Raw genomic sequence first — 18,757 nt, 5'->3', positions numbered from 1 at the left:
ATCTATCTTATTCAGTTCTCACACAAAATCATCTAAACACCATCATCCTCTTCTTGTAGATGAGAAAATTAAAGTTTAGAAAAGCTAAGAATTTCACCCACGAATTCAGACTACAATAAAGCAACAGGGAGCAGACAGCATCTTGTATCCAAAGCAACCAAAAATAAACAGAATGTGTATAAAATAGCTGTTTTGTAAGACACTAGGCATTAAACACAGGAGAGTGATTCTTGAGGCACATGAGACAAATAAGGCAGACATTTGTGGTGTCTCATCTAACTATGCTGAGAGTTCCCAGGCTTGGGGCAAAGAGACCAGATAGAACCTGATCGACCCGATGAACTCAAGAGAGATAGGATCCAAAGTCTAGGGAAATCAAGGCAGCAGCCATGAGCAGGATAGAACACTGGAAAGGAAAGAACTCTTGGATTTGCAGACAGTTTCTGGAAGCTTCAGCTGTGTGCTCATCAGCAGGTGCACACAGGAAACTGCTGAGGTAATGCCAGGAGCATCCGTTCCTAACAGTCAGATCGGAAAATCTAAAAGTTCACTTAAAAGATAAGTGCATATAAAAGGAGCACTCCCACAATCCCACAACGAAAAAGTCTTTGAAATAAACACAGAAAACTGTTAGAACCCATAGAGAAGGCAATGAAAAGACGTTACCATCATTCTGTGTCAACGTCCAAATGCTCAAGCAGAGACACAGCCACCCAGAGCCAGACAACAAGACCTGTCTCGATTAGAACAAAGTGTATACAATAACCTTAAAGAGATTAAGAACAAAGTTGGGATTACATCTGAGAGTTCATGGCAGGTTACATGTTAGCAAAAGGAAAGGTTAGTAAATCTGATAATATAGCAGTATAATAATAATATATGGAGAAAAATATAAAAGTAGACAACAAAAGTAAAGAGTGAGGCGAGAGGAGAGAGAGGGAAGAAACTCAAAAGACTACAGAACAACCTCAGGTGTCTAAAATCCACATGCTTGGATTTCAAGAGTTCCAGTCAGACCTAGGAACAAGAAGAATCAAGAAAACTAGTGAAGTGAACAATAATCACACTGCTCAGAGCAGAAGAGAAAAGTGGCCCAAGGAGCAAAACCACGTTCCATACAAGGGAACAAAGATGAGTGCAGCGACCAAGTTCTCCCTAGAAGGAATTTCATTCATTTGAAGATAGTACAGAGACACTTTTAAAAGTTGCCAAATAAGCAGTCAACATCCAGAAAAAGCATCAACCAAATAAAGGGAAAATAAATACACTTTTTGTCTCTATGTGGGCCTGGAGGGGAACCCAGTGGTAAGAGCACTTGCTATGCAAACCTGAGAACCTGAGTTTGAATCAGCAGCAAGCACAAAAGACCAGGAAAGCCCATAAGCCCAGCACTGAGGGGCAGGATGGCTGTACACATGGGTAGAACCCAGAAGCTCTCTGATCAGCCAGACTGACTGAACAGTGACCTTCAGGCTCAGAGAGAGAGACCCTGTCTCAAGGGATCCAGGCAGAGAGCAATAGAGGAAGACAAGACATGTTCCCTTGGCTTCTCCATGCCTGTGCATAGCTGTGTGGACACACATGCATGTATTCTCCATACCAGTCTCAACATCGTCAGCTGGCTTTATGTAAGGGATGTTCAGGTGGTACTTGTGGGTACCTGAACTCAAAGATTATTTCTGAGGGAAAAGCATAGATTTGATGTTGGGTAAGAACTTGGAGGAAATCACCTTGGAGCCCTCAATTCCCTGCCTGCTATTGGTCATGAACATTCCAGAAATCGAAGCATTGCAGCTGAGCTCTTCAGCTTCTCCGCCTTGGTCTGGTCCCCACTCTGTAGACATGAATGGAGTTAATGTTGCTCATTTTCAACTGTCCAGGGGGCAGCCCCTTCTTGGGGAGGCCATATGATTTCTCTTTTACCCTATTTCAAATCATGCAGGATTGGCTAGTGGCAATGTCCTAGGGAAATAGTTATTTTTAAACAAAATATCATCTGTTTTGCAGCCCAATTATATAGGAGAAAAGGCTTAGGTATTCCTCAGACACCTCAGATGAAAGGGCAGAGACAGAGACCAATTTGGACTTCCAGACTTAATAGTCCATTTGATGTAATGGAATAAAATATATAATGTACACACAGTGAAACAGAACACTGAGAACAAAGCGTGGCTTAGATTGTGTTGAAGAGTTTTATAAAATACCTGTAATTACCAGCATGACTCAGAACGAGAGGCACCCTTACACAATGGAAAAAGCTGCTCTCTGCCCTCTACCCACTGGCATTTGGGTGGTCAGAGAATCTAGGTCTCCCAAACGGTACTTAATCTTGCAGAGTAAGAAGTCAGTGGGCACAGGCTATTTGATAGCATCAAAAACTCGCATCACCACACTGCCTACAGAGAAAGTCATTCTCAATGGATGAGCGAAGGGTGTGGGAATTACTACAGGTGAGGAGTGGGTTCCTTATCTGCTTTTCAGATTTCCGAGATCAAGAGCATAGGAGTTAAACGAACATAGTCCAATTTGTCTTTGGCAATTTTTTTTTAAAGAGCATCTTACCTATTCCAGGATGGCCTTGAACTTCCTATATTGCTGAGGCTAACAACTCTGAACCTTTGATGGGCAGAGTTTGTGGCTATCTCTTGTGTGCTGGGAGAACAGGCCTGTGTTACCATACTCAGTTTATGTGGTGCTGGGGATCAAACTTTGGGCTTTGTGCATGCGAGGCTCCAACTCATCCATACTCTCTGCATTCAAAACTTTTTTTTTTAATGTTTTGAATACAGAAGTAGAGCAAACCAAATTACCCACATATTTTATTTTCCCCACAGGGAGCAATGCACTAATCTTACCTATTTCTGAATGACACTGTATTGAGGACAAGCTAGATTCTGGGAAATACTAAATTCTTCTAATATACTTAGTGCCTACATTATACATTAATTGGGCTGAAATGATAGATGGGAAGGCTGAGGTCCATGCTGAAAAAAGAATCACCCATGATGTCACTGAAAATTAATGCTGAGCCAGATGGAAACCAAAAGTGAACTAGTAAAGCATGCATAGCCGTCTACAAGTCTTGTATGAATGTGGCTTTCAATATGGCAGCACTCTGGAATCACCTGGGACCTGAACAAATTACTGCTGTCTGCCCCCCACTCCCAGGCCTTCCCATTTGATTGGGCTGGAGTATAGAATGGGCACTGGGATTCACTTCAAAGTTCTCAGACAACTGTCATGGGCTCAGACAAATGTCTAGGATCCAGTGTCTTCCCACCAGCTGAGTTAGTCATACTCCCCGTCACCTCTGTTAGACACTGGCTGGCACCACAGCATGCCAAGTGCTTGTGGCTGCTTTGTTTAAGCACTTTGGTTCCAAAATGATGTGCCGCCTATCTACCATCTATCTACCAGGAGATCAGCAGTTTATGATACTTGCATTTATTATGCAACTAAAATGCAAATAACACAGAAACTTCTATAAAACACTATTTTATATGAAGTTTGAACATTTATGTACAAATTAAGTTTAATGTTTTAGGAAGATTTTTTTAAAAAAAGATTCAAGTTCAATCACATATATATGAGAAATCAGAGTTGGAAAAAGAGAAAAAGAAGCCAGAAAAAAAGTTTCATTTGGTAGCAAATGGAACTTGTAAGTTCTTGAATCTCTTTGAGGAAATGTAAGTAAAAGCGATTAAAATCAGTGTATAGATCATGAAAGTTGGGACTTTAAGTTGAAAGGTCATCTCAAAGGGAAATCCCTGCTGTGTGCCCCTAAGATCAATATGAATAAACACACACTTGATACACACATATATCTTTTGATATGGTTCCCCTGGTTAGTGGACTTTCTCTGTGAACTGACCAAATTCTGGCAGTGTACTTAATGTACCTACAGCACCAGCCTGTCCAAGGGTGGTTTGTATGCTGGGTTAGGTATTTGAGACACATGATCAAAAGGCAGAAGAATGAATCTTGGCTCAGTGTCCTAGGTGTCAGTCCATGGTTGCCTGACCCCTCCATGAGGTAAGGCTGAACATCATGACAACAATGTGTGGTGGAAGAGAGTGCTCACGTTGCAGAAGCCAGGAAGCATAAAGAAATAGACAGAGGCAAGGGCCAAGATCTACCCTTGAAATCTATGATCCTCAGAAACGTGCTTCTCCCAGTGAGGCCCCACTCCTGTCTCTCCCACCCCTCAATAGTCAACACAATTTTTGAAGGCATTAAATCATTCATTAGGTCAGAGCCCTCAGGGCCTATCATCTCTGGAGTAGCCTTTACATGCATACTTGGAGGAATGCCTTACTAATCCCCTAGTTAATTCAAAATCTAAATGATTTGGTCTTGCTTTTCCAAAACTAGCTGTTTTATATGGTAGAGGAAGTAGGGGTTAAAATACAGCACACATTCCATTAAATATAATACACAGGAACTGAGTACTGGCATGCAGGCATGGGACCAGCACCGAGGAGACCCAAGATGAAGATCAGAGTTGTCTGTTCTTAGTACATAGCCTAGTGGAGCCCAACAAGCATGGAAGATAAAGCTGTAAGGGAGAATGGGGCAGAAGCTGCTATGGGGGTCTAAGGAGAAGAGTCTTATGTAGCCGGGAGATTCTGGGAAGTTGTAAGGAACAGGCAGGCTCTTACGGAGGAAGAAGGCTTGAGACCCTTCACTCTTACTGTTTCTTTCCCTTCCCTCCATCTGGAGGTGAGGCAGCTCAGACAGTGATGGTAGGAGAGATTAAAAATGCAAGCACAGAGTAGCATCTCTTCAAATTGACTCTGGCTAAGGAGCTGTGAATCCCATAGTATGCCTCCATCTACCTGTTCAGGTCAGTTCACAGAGAACTGACCAACTTCTCTCAGTGTAGTTAGCATACCCACAGCACTAGCCTGCATGAAGGTGCTGCGGGGACAGCAGGAGGCTCACCCACTTTAGAAACTCATCTACTGAGCAGATGGAGGGATCCTTTGAGCCATTTGAACAATACAGTCCTGGGTAGGACATGGCTGGTTTAGGTCATTCTGCAGCCTTTGTAAACAGTGTTTGACTGCCACCAGAAAGCCGAGATGAAGGACACTGTCTGATCAGACTTGTAACCAGATGAGTGCAGACACAGATGCCCACTCCAGTGCATAGTCACACATTCCTGTATCTGTGAACAGCCTAGAGTACGATGGCTCCCAAGGAGGAAGCTGGCTGAGAACATACCAGACACCCAGTGTTAGTTGTTGGTGGACATTGGTTGCCCATAAGATTGTTCATCAAAAGGATGCATTGAAATGATCAATTATTAACATGTATATGAATGATGTGTGGGATGAGTACAGGTATGTGCATGCTAGGCCATGCATGGAATCATTTCTCCCATTCACCATGATTTCTTGGGATGGAACTCAGGGCATCTGGTTTGGGTAGTAAGTACGTTTACCTGCTGAGCCATCTCACCAGCCCACACATGAATGCTTTTACAGTCCATGCTCATGAAAAGGACAGAGAAAACTAGCTTCACCACTTCACTGCTTCACCACTCTGAAGAGACTCAGTTACCCATTATGAGGAGCAGCACTTGCTCACTGGGACCTCTCCTCAGGGCTGAATTTGCATAGGGCCCACAAGCCCTTAGAGATTTAACTGTAAGGACTCAGGAATGTGGAGAACCATCTCTGCTAATATTCCAAAAGTGTTGAGAATTGGGGAGCCATTTTAAGCCCAACATGATACTATCTACAAAACAGCAATATATCAACAAAGAATGCTCTTTTCTATCTTGACTGGAAGGTTTTAGTTCTCTCTCTCTCTCTCTCTCTATCTCTATCTCTCTGTGTGTGTGCACATGCAATGCATAGATAGGTCTAAGACTTGGCCACACACACACACACACACACACACACACACACACACACACATGTATTTAGTTCTTGCAGCAGAGATTGCCCCTGAATCCATCACCAGGCCAAGCCTCTCCCAGTTGGTTAACAGCTCTGCTTCCTGCTTCCCCGCAGGGTGACTAATTAATAAACCTTCCCTTAATTGAGTTCTGGCTGCCAAGTCCACAGGGATTATAACTTATATAGAAGTAAACAAAATTTCCATTTTAAACAACATGCCAAATCTTCTCATTATGGGTTAGCCACGTAAATCCATTGAAATCCTGCTGGGCTCCAGGCTGGGTCTGAATCTTTGCCTTTGAGATGCTGGGGCCCTGGCAGGTGGGAGCAGTTTGCCCTTTGCCCTCAGCAGCCTGGAGCCTCCCCTTCTCTCATCTAGTTTACTGCAACCCTGGGCGTCACCTGAGAGGTCTGGAAGCCAGTACCTGGCTTCTCCTTTCACCTGAATTTATTATTTAAAAGCAATTTTCATGCACAACTTAGAAATAAAAAGATGAGTTAGATGTTAAATATTTGATAAGTGCTTAGGATTTGGTAGGATCAACTCGGGAGCAAGTTGTCAGTTCTAGACAATGTTCTCTTACATTGTGGTGGAGTGAGAAATTCAAATTTTCACATTTGAAGCACTTCGGTGAAATCTTTCTGCATTCTTACTGTTTGCTTCGACTTTCAGATTCTAAGATGCAAATAAGAGAAAGAAATAATAACACCAAAAGAGAGTTGCTCCTTGGTGTACAATGCTTTGGGCCCTCTGGACCTCGCTGCTCAGAGCCTTTGGGAGCCCGTGTCTGAGGCGAGACCTTTGCTGACCATGTCAGAGCTCATGGCAGACTGTGATGATTGTTACTACTGACAGCTGTTTAAATGACTAAAATAAAAGTGTTCCAATTCTCACATTGACTTGCTAAGACATTACCCAGAAAAAGCAGCGAGGGTGGGACTTAAAGCCAGCTCCCACGACTGCTGGGAGAAAGGAACTCACATTCAGCTGCAGAAGATTTGCTCCTGCTCTAGTCCTGAGTCCTGTTTCTGGCCTCAAGATTGTGATGCTAAATTAAAGTGCTTGACATGGTGTGAACTCCCCTTTGAGAGTTATTGTCCTTTAAAAGATTCCCACTCAACATGTCCCCATGTTCTCAGTCAGACCCTCATAATCTCAGGCTGTCTGGGGAGATCTGGTCCTACTTAATAATGGTACCCTTTAGGGTGGTGCTCTCCCAGAGTGACAAGTGACAGACAGGGTTTCTAGATTCCTGGAGAATTGCCCCATCTGCTTTCCAGATCTGTGCAGGTGGCCTTGGCTAGTGGAACCCCATCTCCAGGTGGCTGTTTTCATTTTTTAACCTGGTAGGGATGGGAGGCAAGTCTCAGGGTCAGTCAAAACAAGATGGCAAAGAACAAGGAAGAGAAGTGAATAAGTGATACATTAGCCAGAGAAACAAATCTCAAGTGCATCATGTTAAATGAAAGAAGTCAGGCACAAAGGGACCCATTTGGGTCACAGGATTGATGCACATACGACTCTGGGGAAAGGTCAAAGGCATACAGAAACAGTCCCTGCCAGAGACTAGAGGTGGGTTAAGGGCCAACTATAAAGAGCAAAGAGAACTTTCCAGGCCACTGGATACAAATTATTCCTCAAGAAACCTGCATCTAAGACTCAGAAACACTGTAGCTAAATTAGGTGTGGTGGGTACATGGCTGCAATCTGGCACTCTAGAGGCTGAGGCAGCAGGATTACCAGTTAGAGGATACCCAAGCTAAATAGTGAAACATTGTTTCAGAAAACCAAATCAACCGCAAAAGCAAGCAGACATGTCAACAAACCCTAAAGAGTAGGAAGTGTGGGAGGGGTCAGGCCAACCGAGCAACAAAGTAGGAGAGAGGATTTTCCAGCTGAGGACACCAGGAACCCCAGAGAAATGTTCCTATCTTTAGGAACATTTGCAAGTCTTCTGGGCAACAAGGACACTTGAGGAGGAACTATGTGTGTCTCCCTGTTCATGGGTCATAGGTGAATGTTTTAATTTCATATTTTCTTTGGAATAGGGCCTCTTCTTACAGCTCTCAAGACAAGTTTTCTCTCCTCAGGTTTTGCTGCTTTCCTGGCATCCACAATCATTCCTGAACTGGGAGCTAGCTGCTTGGGCTTCAGAAGCCCTACCAAGATGTTCTTGAGAGTTGTGCGAGTCCCTGCTTCAGTAGCCCAGTCCTGTGGTTTAGTTCTTGTCAGAAAGCCTAGTGAACAGAAAACTCTTTGTTGAAAGAATTTAGCCCCTGGATCAAGATCCGATATATAGATTCTCAGTTAAGTGTTGGTACCCAACTCTGGTGGGCCTAGAGCGTATACTGCTGACAGGCAAAGATGAGTAATTGCTTCAAGCCCAGACTTAGCTTTGAGAAAAGAGGCAAGCTGGGACTGTGAACAGAGCTGGGGTCTGACTATATGGCTCTGTCACAGAGCAAGCATTGTGCTAGCATTTAAACAGGCACCATAAAGGGGAACAGCCCACACCTGGCTGTTGTATCAAAGTATGATTTATAAACTATTCGGAAACGTGACTGTTACTTCCTAGCCATAGGGCAGATTCAACATAGTGATTAATGGCATGTTGGGAAGTCCTCTAGTGGCTTACTATTGGTTTCGGTGGGTTGGGGTGATGGCTATTCTTGGTTGTCAACTTGACTACATCTGGAATGAACTAAAATCCCCACATAGAGGGCACATCTGAGAGGCATTTCTGTTTAATTTGAAGTAGAAAGATTTACTTCTAATCTTGATCTTTGAAGTAGGGAGACATACACATATGGAGAGAGAGAGAGAGAGAGAGAGAGAGAGAGAGAGAGAGAGAGAGAGATTTTGTAAGCTCCTGTAAGCTCTGTAAGCTCCTGTAAGCTCTGTTACTCTGGAGACCCCTGACAATACAGGTAGTGATCCCTGCAGGCAGGACTTGTGAACAGAAACAAAGAGTTCAACAGCTGTTTCACACACCCAGAGCAGTGCCATTTGTAAATTATCATTGCCAAAGCTAGCCTTTTGTCCTTGTATGGCTCAAAAAGTGAGCCTGGGTGTAGGAGGAGCTAAGGTGGGAGGAGTAAGGAGAGGAAGAGGAAAAAGATGAGGAGCTAGAGGGGAAAGATGTAGGAGGACGGAGAACCACACAGGTATGGAGAGCAGTCTCGGGTAACAACTTATATCTAGGTTGGCTAATTGGGAAACAACTCTAATTGTATGGGCATATGGTTATTGAGCATTACTAAGTATATAAAGCTTTTGATTAGTCTTTAAGCATTAGAGTCTCATTTTCCTACTGGGCCCGCGTGGATGGTGTGATGGTTTGGGCAACGTCCAGCCTGCGGAAACAGTGGAGACGTGCAGAGATAGGCAGAGCCATCTCCCACGCTGGCATCTCATGGGTGGCAGGGCTGGTGTTTCTGGCTGGCCATTTCTACTGCAGCGCACCCATGGCCTCTGGCCACGGAACATGGCGGCTGAGCTAGGCAGAGCTGCCGCAGCTTAGTCGGCTTGACCAGCGGCCGTTTTAAATAATTACAGCAACACCTGGGCCTAGAATGTACAATTTTCTTGAATTCCAGACCACTCAGCTGCAAGTGGGTGCCACACCCTCTGCTAAGGGAGGGTACTGCTACTTTAGGTGAGGGGTGCTGGCTGGCCAGAGCTAGTGCTGGAGCTGGCTAAGATGGACTTACTTCCGCCCTTCCCACTCTTCTCCATCCGGTACTGGTAGATGTGCAGGGTGAAGAGCATGTGGGAGTTGCGGTGGTCATCCTCGTCACAATCCTGTTGGTTGCTTCGCCTCGAGGCAATGGCAGCGTCCAGGAAGAAGGCAGCTTTCTCTGCAGTGGGGGCCCGCAGCTCACTCTGGTTCTGCAGCTGGGGGACAGAAAGTAAGAGCTGAAACTACAGGGTCAGTCCACTCTGTAAGGCCAGAAGTCCTTCTGAAACCAGGTCCTGTACACATAGGCCAAACTCAGCTTAGTAAATTTGTTTCATACGTTTTTCATGTATGCATGGGATACATGTGAGTATAGGCATGTTTGCATGTGTGGGCGCAAACTTGTATGCCTGTAGAAGCCTGGGGTTAACACTGGGAATTATCCTTGATTGTTCAATACGGGAGGCTCTCTCAATTGATCCCAGAATTCCAGATATAAAGAGGTTTTTGGCAAGCCTACTCTGTAGATCCTGTCTCTCTTTAGGGCAGTGGTTCTCAACTTATGGGTCATGACCCCTTGTGAGGGGCTATCAAATGACCCTTTCAGAGGCGTTGCCAAAGACCAGCAGAAAACAAGATATTTACTTTACAATTCATAACAGTAGCAAACTTACAGTTATGAAGTAGCAATGAAATAATTTTATGGTTGGGTTCACAACCCAAGGAACTCTATTAAAAGGTCATAGCAGTAGGACTGTTGAGAACTTTGGCTTTCAAGGCTAGAATTAGAGTCAGGCAGTCACATCCAGCCAGCATTTATGTGGGTTTTGGGGACCTGAATTCTAATCCTCATGTTTTGTGGCTAGGACTTGAATGGCTAAGGCAACCCAGCTTAGTTAATTCGTTTCTGAAAAGTAAAATTGTCCACATTTATTGGGTGTAACTTGGTTTTAAATATTTCACAGCTAGCAAGGGGTTGTATCAGGGGGTTAGTGCTAGCATATGCTTATCTCATAAACCAACATCCTGGACCATTCATCCTCTAACATGAGAGGTGTGATTGGATTTTGACCTTAGAGATTATATTGGAGACAGGTGAAATGTGGTTTTACATTGGAGAAGGAAGGAATTTGCCTAGTGTTCATTTCCAGTTTCTCAGTTACTTAGTAAAAGCTGATTTGGGGGTCACATTTAGTAGCATAATTGTGAACAAGAAGTACATGTATGTGGTGTCTAGTGATGACTGTCAACTTGTCAGAATCATGAATAACTTGAGAGGGCCTCCGGATCTGACTGTTGGGTTATTGTGACTGCTTGGTTGAGGTAGGAAGACCCACTGAGGGCAGCACTGTCCCCTGGCTGGGCCTGGGCTGTGCAAGGGGAGAGACCGAGCTCAGCAGCAGCAGGCATTCACTCACTTTTGCTTCCTGGTTGTGAATGTCACGTGATCAGCTGCGACAGGCTCCTGCTGCCTTGGCTTGGCCTGTTCCCTTCAACTTCAAGTCATAATAAAGGCTCTGTCAAGCTGCTTATGTTGGAGTAGTTTATCACATCAACAGAACCATGTACAAAAGCCTTGTAGAAACAAACACCTAAATACTTGCAGGTCTCATCTGTTTTAAAGAGATATCTGGTTTTGCTTTAGCTCCTGAATTTATGCTCAGGGCAAACTCACAGGCAGTTAGAAAAGACACAGCGGGCATTGTGTCTAAATCTGGTGAGAATGGGGTCTGGATCCCAGCGGTCTCTTTTGTGGTAGAAAAGGAAATCTACTTTGGGTTTTGTTGAGACAAGTCCTTGCTTCTCCTCACACTCCACATCTCCACTCCTCAGAGATCTGAATGCTGGCACAGCAGGTGCGTGCCTGATTTAGCTTTGATTTTTCAAAGAACTGATTTGCAACATGTCTTTGGGTTGGGACAAATTATGACAATTTTCTACTCTGACTTTAACCATACCTATAATTTCAAACTGTGAGAAGCAATATTTGGTGCAGGCAGGATTTGCAAGCTAACACCAGGTTTAGAATCCTGGAACTTGGAAGGGATTTTATCAGACGTGTACTTTTGAACTTACTATCAAACTTAAACTGCAGAATTATAGACATTTTAAAGAAGAGTTTCAAGAGGCCATTACTTTCTTCATGTTATTTGCCTTTGGTAAACAGATCTTTACTTAAGAGAACCTTTGTTAGTAGACTCAAAAATGAAGCTAAGTTCACATATGTTCGCACCCTGCCAAGCTTGCAGCAGGAGTGGCGGCCTGGGCACTTCTGCTTCTGTCATGGAGCATGTGCACTTACATCTGAGCTAACACTTCAGAGCGGCAGCTCTGAGGATGATATGGGAAATGTGCTTGTTAAGAAGCACATTGCAGGGCAATGAGCTTTATCCCAAGTGGAATCAGAAACTCTTGGGGAAGACCCAAAGCTCAGTTTCAACAAGTCCTCAACGATGCTGATGTACACTACAGAGACCTCTAAAGGAAACTGGAAGGGTCTGGGCACCCTAGACAGAGGGCCAGACTTTGAGAAATGGGGTGTAATACTGTTTCTGGGGCATCCTCAGCCACAGAAATGACCTGACTGGTGGGAGCCAGGTATTTATTAGAGACACCTATCTAAGACATGAGGCATTTTGGGAAGCCTACTGCAGGAGACTGGCAGAATGGACTTTCTGGATATGAATCAGAGAAGCCCTAGAGAGATCCCTATGTTAAACAGCAGGAAGCCCCTCCTAACAGGCCTGACTTCCTGAAAAGGCAAACAGGAGCTTCTCTTGGCTTCCATAGTTGTAATGATTATATCATGGTTCTAATTAGAAATCGGTTACTAGCTTTTCCCACAGCACTGCTAATCCGGCTGTAAAGAAGTGCCAGGAACACAGTTTATAGAGCCATAAACAGCCCCGTAATGGCTGCAGCTATTTGTGCAGCGCAGTAAATATTTCAGTTTGTTGTTAAGCAAAAGAAAGATTGTACTTTTTTTTCCATTCTTGAAAGAGGCATCAAGAAAGTGGAGTCACTCTTTCTCCAAATGCTATGACAATTGCAGTCCCTGCTCATTGTCAGTTAGATTCAAGGTACAAATATTTAGGTTGTGTGAGCAGATGGCCCCACAGCTGCAGGCCATAAAGTTCCCGTCCACTTTAAAGTAAACACCCATAAGCCTTTCCCAGTTTACATGGTAAGCGATTCCAGAGCTGAGATGCCCCATCCTCTGAAGTCTAGGGGAGTCACCCCCACCTAAGCCAGGCTTCCGAAGCAGTCACCTGTGTGCCACAGATGGGGTCCTCACAGAGGTACACGCCCGGGGACTGCCCATCCTGAAGGCTGCCCGTGGCCACCTCAGACAGCAGGTCTCGAAGGTTCTCCTCTTTGCCCCACACCTCAACAGCTGAGATGCGGACTGAGAATCTGGCCCCCGTCTTCTCTTTTCGCTCATTGATAAGCTTGAAAAGCCAAGAAATGGCACATGGAATGATGCCCAGGTTCTGCATTGAGTCACCTCTTCCAATCATGGTATAGGACTTCCCTGTGGGAGCAGGGGAAGAGAGAAACACAGACATCACTCATTAGAGCCTCAAGAAGCAGATGCCAAGGACACAGAAGGAAGGCACGGCAGAGTGGGAAGAAGGCAAGCTAAAGAATGAAAAGACCAGAAGAGTAGCAAACATTTCCTTGTACTGAGGATGAAACAGCTATAAAAGCATGTGAGAGCCCCAACAAACGACAAGGTGAAGTCACAGGGACCTTGCAGAGGACCTCAAACATCACAGGCTATTTGCCTTCTGCAGTGTTCCACATGAAGTAGGGAGCTGGGGCTTTTCATCACGGTTGCAGCCCTTTTTATAGCCACCCCACAGATTAAATCCACACATGCGTGGTTTATATCCTTTCTCAAGTTAAATGCTGGTTTGCTTTTTTTTTTTTTAATAGCATAGGAAAATTCTATTAAAATTAGGATCCCTGCTTTGATCTCTGATCAAGAAGTGCAGAAATGAGTGGGGGTGGGGTGGGACGGGCTCTCTGTCACAGGGGAAGGGGTGTCTGTGTCCTCTGTGTCCTCTCCAAGGCCTCTGGGTGATCTCTTCTACCACAAAGCACTTTTTTGAGCTTCCCAAATTGCTAACTCTTTCTGTATGTCAGACAAGGCCTGGGGCAAAGAGGCCAGGACTGGGAAGAAAGTATAGGGAGATTGAAGCCAATCCTTTGCAGGACTAGCTGGTGGCTCCTTTCTCAAGTGCTGAAACAGGGCAGACTCCTTACAGGGCTGGACGTTAGTCCAAGGACAGCTTTGGTTTGCTTCCCCCATGTAGGGCTCTGTTTGACTTCACCCACCCGAATCTGCTTCCCAGACATCTCCTGTTCAGGACACGTACACCTTCCCTGCTTTCCTACTCCCTGGGCTTGACTATGACCTTGACCTTTGACCTCATTATTCCACTGTTCGACTCTTGGACTTGAAGCTGTCCTACAGGAATAGATGTCCACTGAGGACCAGCACTTGCTTTAAAGTCAGGCATGATTGTTCTTTTTCATTCAGTTTGGCACCAAAAGGGAACTAGGCCTGCTTTTGCATTGAGGACTCTAGAACCAATATTGAAACACAAGTGAGGTGACCTAGCGAGCAGCAAAAGAGGTCAAGTTTCCACTCACCCAGCTTGGCATGGCCAAAACAGAACACACAGCCATCTGCCCCATTCACCACAGACTGGATGACTTCAGCCACAGTTCCAGCACAAACTTCAGCCTGGAAGACACAAGACAAGGGACTCAGTAAATGCACCATGTAGCACCTAAGGGACCTCGGTGAAATTGAAGTGATTCTGCCCTCCTGGGGCTTAGAGTCCTTGGTGTCACCACAGTCCCAGATGGTTCAGCCTCTTCCACTTAGAAACACTGGGGATCTTCTACCCTTTCCACCCTTGTAGTCAGTGAAGCACACTGACTACAAACCTCTCTTCCACTAACTGACAGAACTCTCTGGTCTAGTAGGTGCAGGCTGCACTGAGAGACTGGGGTGGGTTCTGGACCCTAGTTCCCTCTGTCAGCTGGCATTCCTAGTTCCAAGCCTCCTCTACTGGCCCTCTCTCTACCAGAACCTTACATACACACACACACACACACACACACACCATTTCTCAAACAAGCTAGTCATACTAGAGAGGAAAACATGATTTCTGACTCAGAACAGAAACCCTGAGGAATATCTCTGTTCTAAAAGAATCGAGAACATCTAGATGTGCATCTGCTTTCTTCCCATCTCCTCTTTCTTTGCTCACATCTGACTTTTAAAAGCCTCTTTGTCTATACACACACTCACTGTAAACAGCATCAATTGGCCACATGTCAGTGTGTTGTTTGGGGCATTCTTTAGCTGAGCGTGCCTCATCTCCGGTGTGATTATTACAATCTTTACACCGAGAGCAGGTTCTCAATGACATCTTTGCATCTCTCCATTGAATGAGAGAAGAGAATGACCCGAGATTTGCGTAGGTTGGATTGCTAAGCTCAGTGACAGTGCATGCTGGAGACTAAAGCTATCCAGTCAAGAGTGTGGACCACCTCAGAAATGCGGAAAATCTCTAGTTAGCATCTCAGACTGCAGCAGCAGGACAGAAGTACTTTGTCACTTCTGTCTCAGGGCTGGGGTCAAAGCTCACAGAGGCCCTGAAAGCCATCAAATGCTGGGGCTCTCCAGCCATCGGAGCAATGTGCCTCCCAGTGGGAATCTGAAAGGAAGCAGCATGGGCCATGAATGTAGTCATTCACCTCCATGGTGCAGCTGTGCAATGGATCTAAGTATTGGAAAATCAATTTTCTCTCCCAATCTTGAACTGAAAAACCACACTCCCAACAATGTCAGTTGTTCAGGGGGGGTCACCTCAGCAGCTCTTCAGGGGTCCCCCTCAGCCAAGGGATGGAAGGATAGGGTTATGTGAGGACCATGAGATCTTACACAACTTCCAGGACTGACGTGACAAGAGCCAATGTTGCTCTGAAGCCAAGACTGGAAAAGTAGAGGTTGTCTGGACTTAACCAGAGTTGACTCTTGCAGTGCAGAGAAAAGTTACTGCCCACAAGCCTGTCTTTAACTTGAAAGTAGGTGGGGGTCGGGAGACTGCTAGCCATCCTGGCCATAAATGGTGTTAACTATGCGAATCTTAAGACACTACGGAGAATTTTGGTTATGTCTAGAACAAACTTCCATTGGAGTCACCAGTAAAGAGGCCAAGGGGCAGTGAAGACACAGGAGTGGCCTTACAGGCTACAGGGAGGTCCACACACTCCCCTGTAGGGCTTTTGTTTAGCTTTTCAGAGAGAAGAGAATGACTTGAGATTTGCCTAGGTTGGATTGCTAAGGGATGACAGTGACCCCTGGAAACTCCCTGCTGCCCTTCCCTATGGGCCCAGAGCGGCAGGAAGCCTTCCTGACCACACAACCATGGCAGGGACAGCTCTGTCCAAGGTTTGGCTCACCCACAGGTCTCAGTCCTCTCCATCTACCCCTAAGCTATATCTAGCAAAAGTTTCTACCAGCAATGGGTGGTCAAAGCTGCCAAGGCTACTTCAGGGTAACAGGGATAGCTCTTAGAGGCAAGAAGGAATAGGACCATTCTTATTGGTTGTTACTCAGTGCCAGGAAGAAAGAATTCACAGATGCTTGGGGCCACCATAATGACAGCTGTTGCATAGGCAAGAACTTGAGAGTTGGCTTTGAATCTGGGCCAGTAGAATCTAGTGGAAATGATAGTGCCAGCTCAATTCTGAGCCAGCATATCTATGCCCTGGACATTGCCTTGTTCACAAACCTAGGCGAGCCTGTCCAATAGTGTAGGACAATACAGATGCAAGAACAGGTGACCCAGACAAAGCCACACTGCACATTTGTCTGTTTTGTGGCTTGAGGCTTAAGGGGTGCTGACCCTGTGGGGTTGAGCTGGCTACAACCAGTGATATCACATTAACAATCATAATGACGTTTAAGACTGAGCACCTGCTGTCATAGCAGTCTAAGAGGACATACATATTTGCCATATTAGGACACTGAGACCCAGAGAGCTAGGAAATAGTAGATAAAATACTGGTGTGTTAAAGACATGGTGTATGTAACAGGATGCACTACAGTTAAGGAGGTGGTGGGCTATGGGGAAGATCTCTGCTTAGGACAGGAACTGAGGTGACAAAGATTATTTGTGGAGTCCCAGTTTCCTTGTCTGTGATATGAAAAGAATTTATAATGTTCCTTTCTACCCAAAAGGTTTCAAGGGAGAGTCCATGGCTTGAAGTAGACGAAAGTTCTTGAAAACCATAGATATACATAGAGATATATACCATTAGACACCTGAGCAAACCAGAACATTCTCAAGTCTGTGAACATGCAGCTTCAAGCATCTTTAGCCTGGGAATCAACTAAGAAGTATAAAAAAGATTGGCAATAAAAATGGCTCTTTTTTTCCCCTGGAATAAATCTAAAACTCATTAATAGTCCAGGCTTAATTTAGGGGATGCTTTAGAATCCTTACAACTTCCCCAGATAGCTTTGAAAAAGTTTTAACCTGTTAATTAAATTATCTGTAGGCCATTTATTAGCCTTGGTGTCAGGTTTAAATTACCGAACCCATTGGGTGGTATGACATAAAAATTGAAATGAAGAGAAACTACAAAATGTTAGCCACAAAGGACCTTATCTTCCTAGGATAAACCTCCAGACAGTGATGTTGAGCTTCCTGACAAATGGTGCCTACATGTGCTAGTGCTTATTGGTGGAAGACACAAGTCATGTCAACACCAGTATCCCTACAATATATGACAGAGGAAATTAACAGGCTGCAGATGCCAACTGGTGGTGCCCTGATCCTTGGGTCAGCTGTAGCCTTACCTGTCATACTAGGAAGAGTTTACATAAAGCTTGGAAAGTCCTTAAAGTTTATCAGAAAGGCTTAGGGTCCCTGACGCCACAATGCAGGCAAAACAGGCCATCAGCTGTCTACGATGTGCTTAATTCACAGATGAATAGATTAATTTACTTTTGGCATTGAGGAGTTACCCAAGGCCTTACTTGTCATGCAGCAACTACGGACTGATACAACATGTTCTTCAGTTGCACGTTTCTCTACTGATTCTGGCTACAGGTATGCAACAACGCATTTCCTACTGAGCACTTCATTTCCTCAGTGGGGCTATAATCCTGTCTCCTCTCTCCCCATGGGTATGTGACTTTAATCCAGTCACCTGAAATATTTTCCCTTGTGACATGGCCTCCCAAAGCCCAAGCAGGAGGAGAATCCTAAGTGGTCAGTTGTCAGCACTTTTTTTACAGTCACCCCATAACTTCCAACCTTTCCAGTTAGTTTCTTATCAATAACCACCTTGATTTTACTTCTCCTCAAACATACTTTAAAATAGTGTTCTCTCTCTGTCTCTGTCTCTGTCTCTGTCTCTGTTTCTCTCTCTCTCTCTCTCTCTCTCTCTCTCTCTCTCTCTCTGTGTGTGTGTGTGTGTGTTGTGTATGTCTCTGTATATTCAGGGGTATTCACACAAGATTGATGTTGGTTGTTCTCTCTCTCTCTCTCTCTCTCTCTCTCTCTCTGTCTCTGTGTTGTGTATGTCTCTGTATATTCAGGGGTATTCACACAAGATTGATGTTGGTTGTTCTCTCTCTCTCTCTCTCTCTCTCTCTCTCTCTCTGTGAGAGTGTGTGTGTGTGTGTCTATCTGTCTCTGTCTGTCTCTATCTCTGTCTGTCTCTCTCTATGTCTCTGTCTGTCTCTGTCTGTCTCTCTGTCTCTCTCTGTCTGTCTCTCTCTGTCTGTCTGTCTTTGTCTCTCTGTCTCTCTCTCTCTGTATGTCTCTGTATATTCGGGGTATTCATGCATGATTGATGTTGGTTGTTCTCTCTCTCTCTCTCTCTCTCTCTCTCTCTCTCTCTCTCTCTGTGTGTGTGTGTATGTCTCTGTATATTCAGGGGTATTCACGCATGATTGATGTTGGTTGTTCTCTCTCTCCCTCTGTGTGTGTGTGTGTGTCTGTCTGTCTGTCTGTCTCTGTCTCTCTCTATCTCTGTCTGCCTCTCTCTGTGTCTCTGTCTGTCTCTCTGTCTCTTTCTGTGTCTCTCTGTGACTCTCTCACTCTCTCTCTCTCTCTCTCTCTCTCTCTCTCTCTCTCTCTCTCTCTC

General features: G+C 44.9%; 1 protein-coding gene across 1 annotated transcript in view; it reads right to left on the bottom strand.

The window, feature by feature from the left end:
* Positions 1-18,757, bottom strand: part of Kif26b (kinesin family member 26B) — a 400,661-nt gene that overhangs the window by 47,502 nt on the left and 334,402 nt on the right. Inside the window, exons 7-9 of the mRNA XM_028755262.1 lie at positions 14,237-14,330; positions 12,850-13,112; positions 9,615-9,798 (exon numbers count right to left, since the gene is read on the bottom strand). Of these exons, the coding sequence (XP_028611095.1) occupies positions 9,615-9,798; positions 12,850-13,112; positions 14,237-14,330 (541 nt within the window). The remainder of the gene's footprint in view (positions 1-9,614; positions 9,799-12,849; positions 13,113-14,236; positions 14,331-18,757) is intronic.

The sequence above is a fragment of the Grammomys surdaster genome, unplaced genomic scaffold (assembly GCF_004785775.1).
Source record: "Grammomys surdaster isolate TR1022 unplaced genomic scaffold, NIH_TR_1.0 126051, whole genome shotgun sequence".
Lineage (NCBI taxonomy): Eukaryota > Metazoa > Chordata > Mammalia > Rodentia > Muridae > Grammomys > Grammomys surdaster.
The sequence above is the reverse complement of the archived record's forward strand: the minus strand, read 5'-3'. Positions and strand labels throughout refer to the sequence as shown.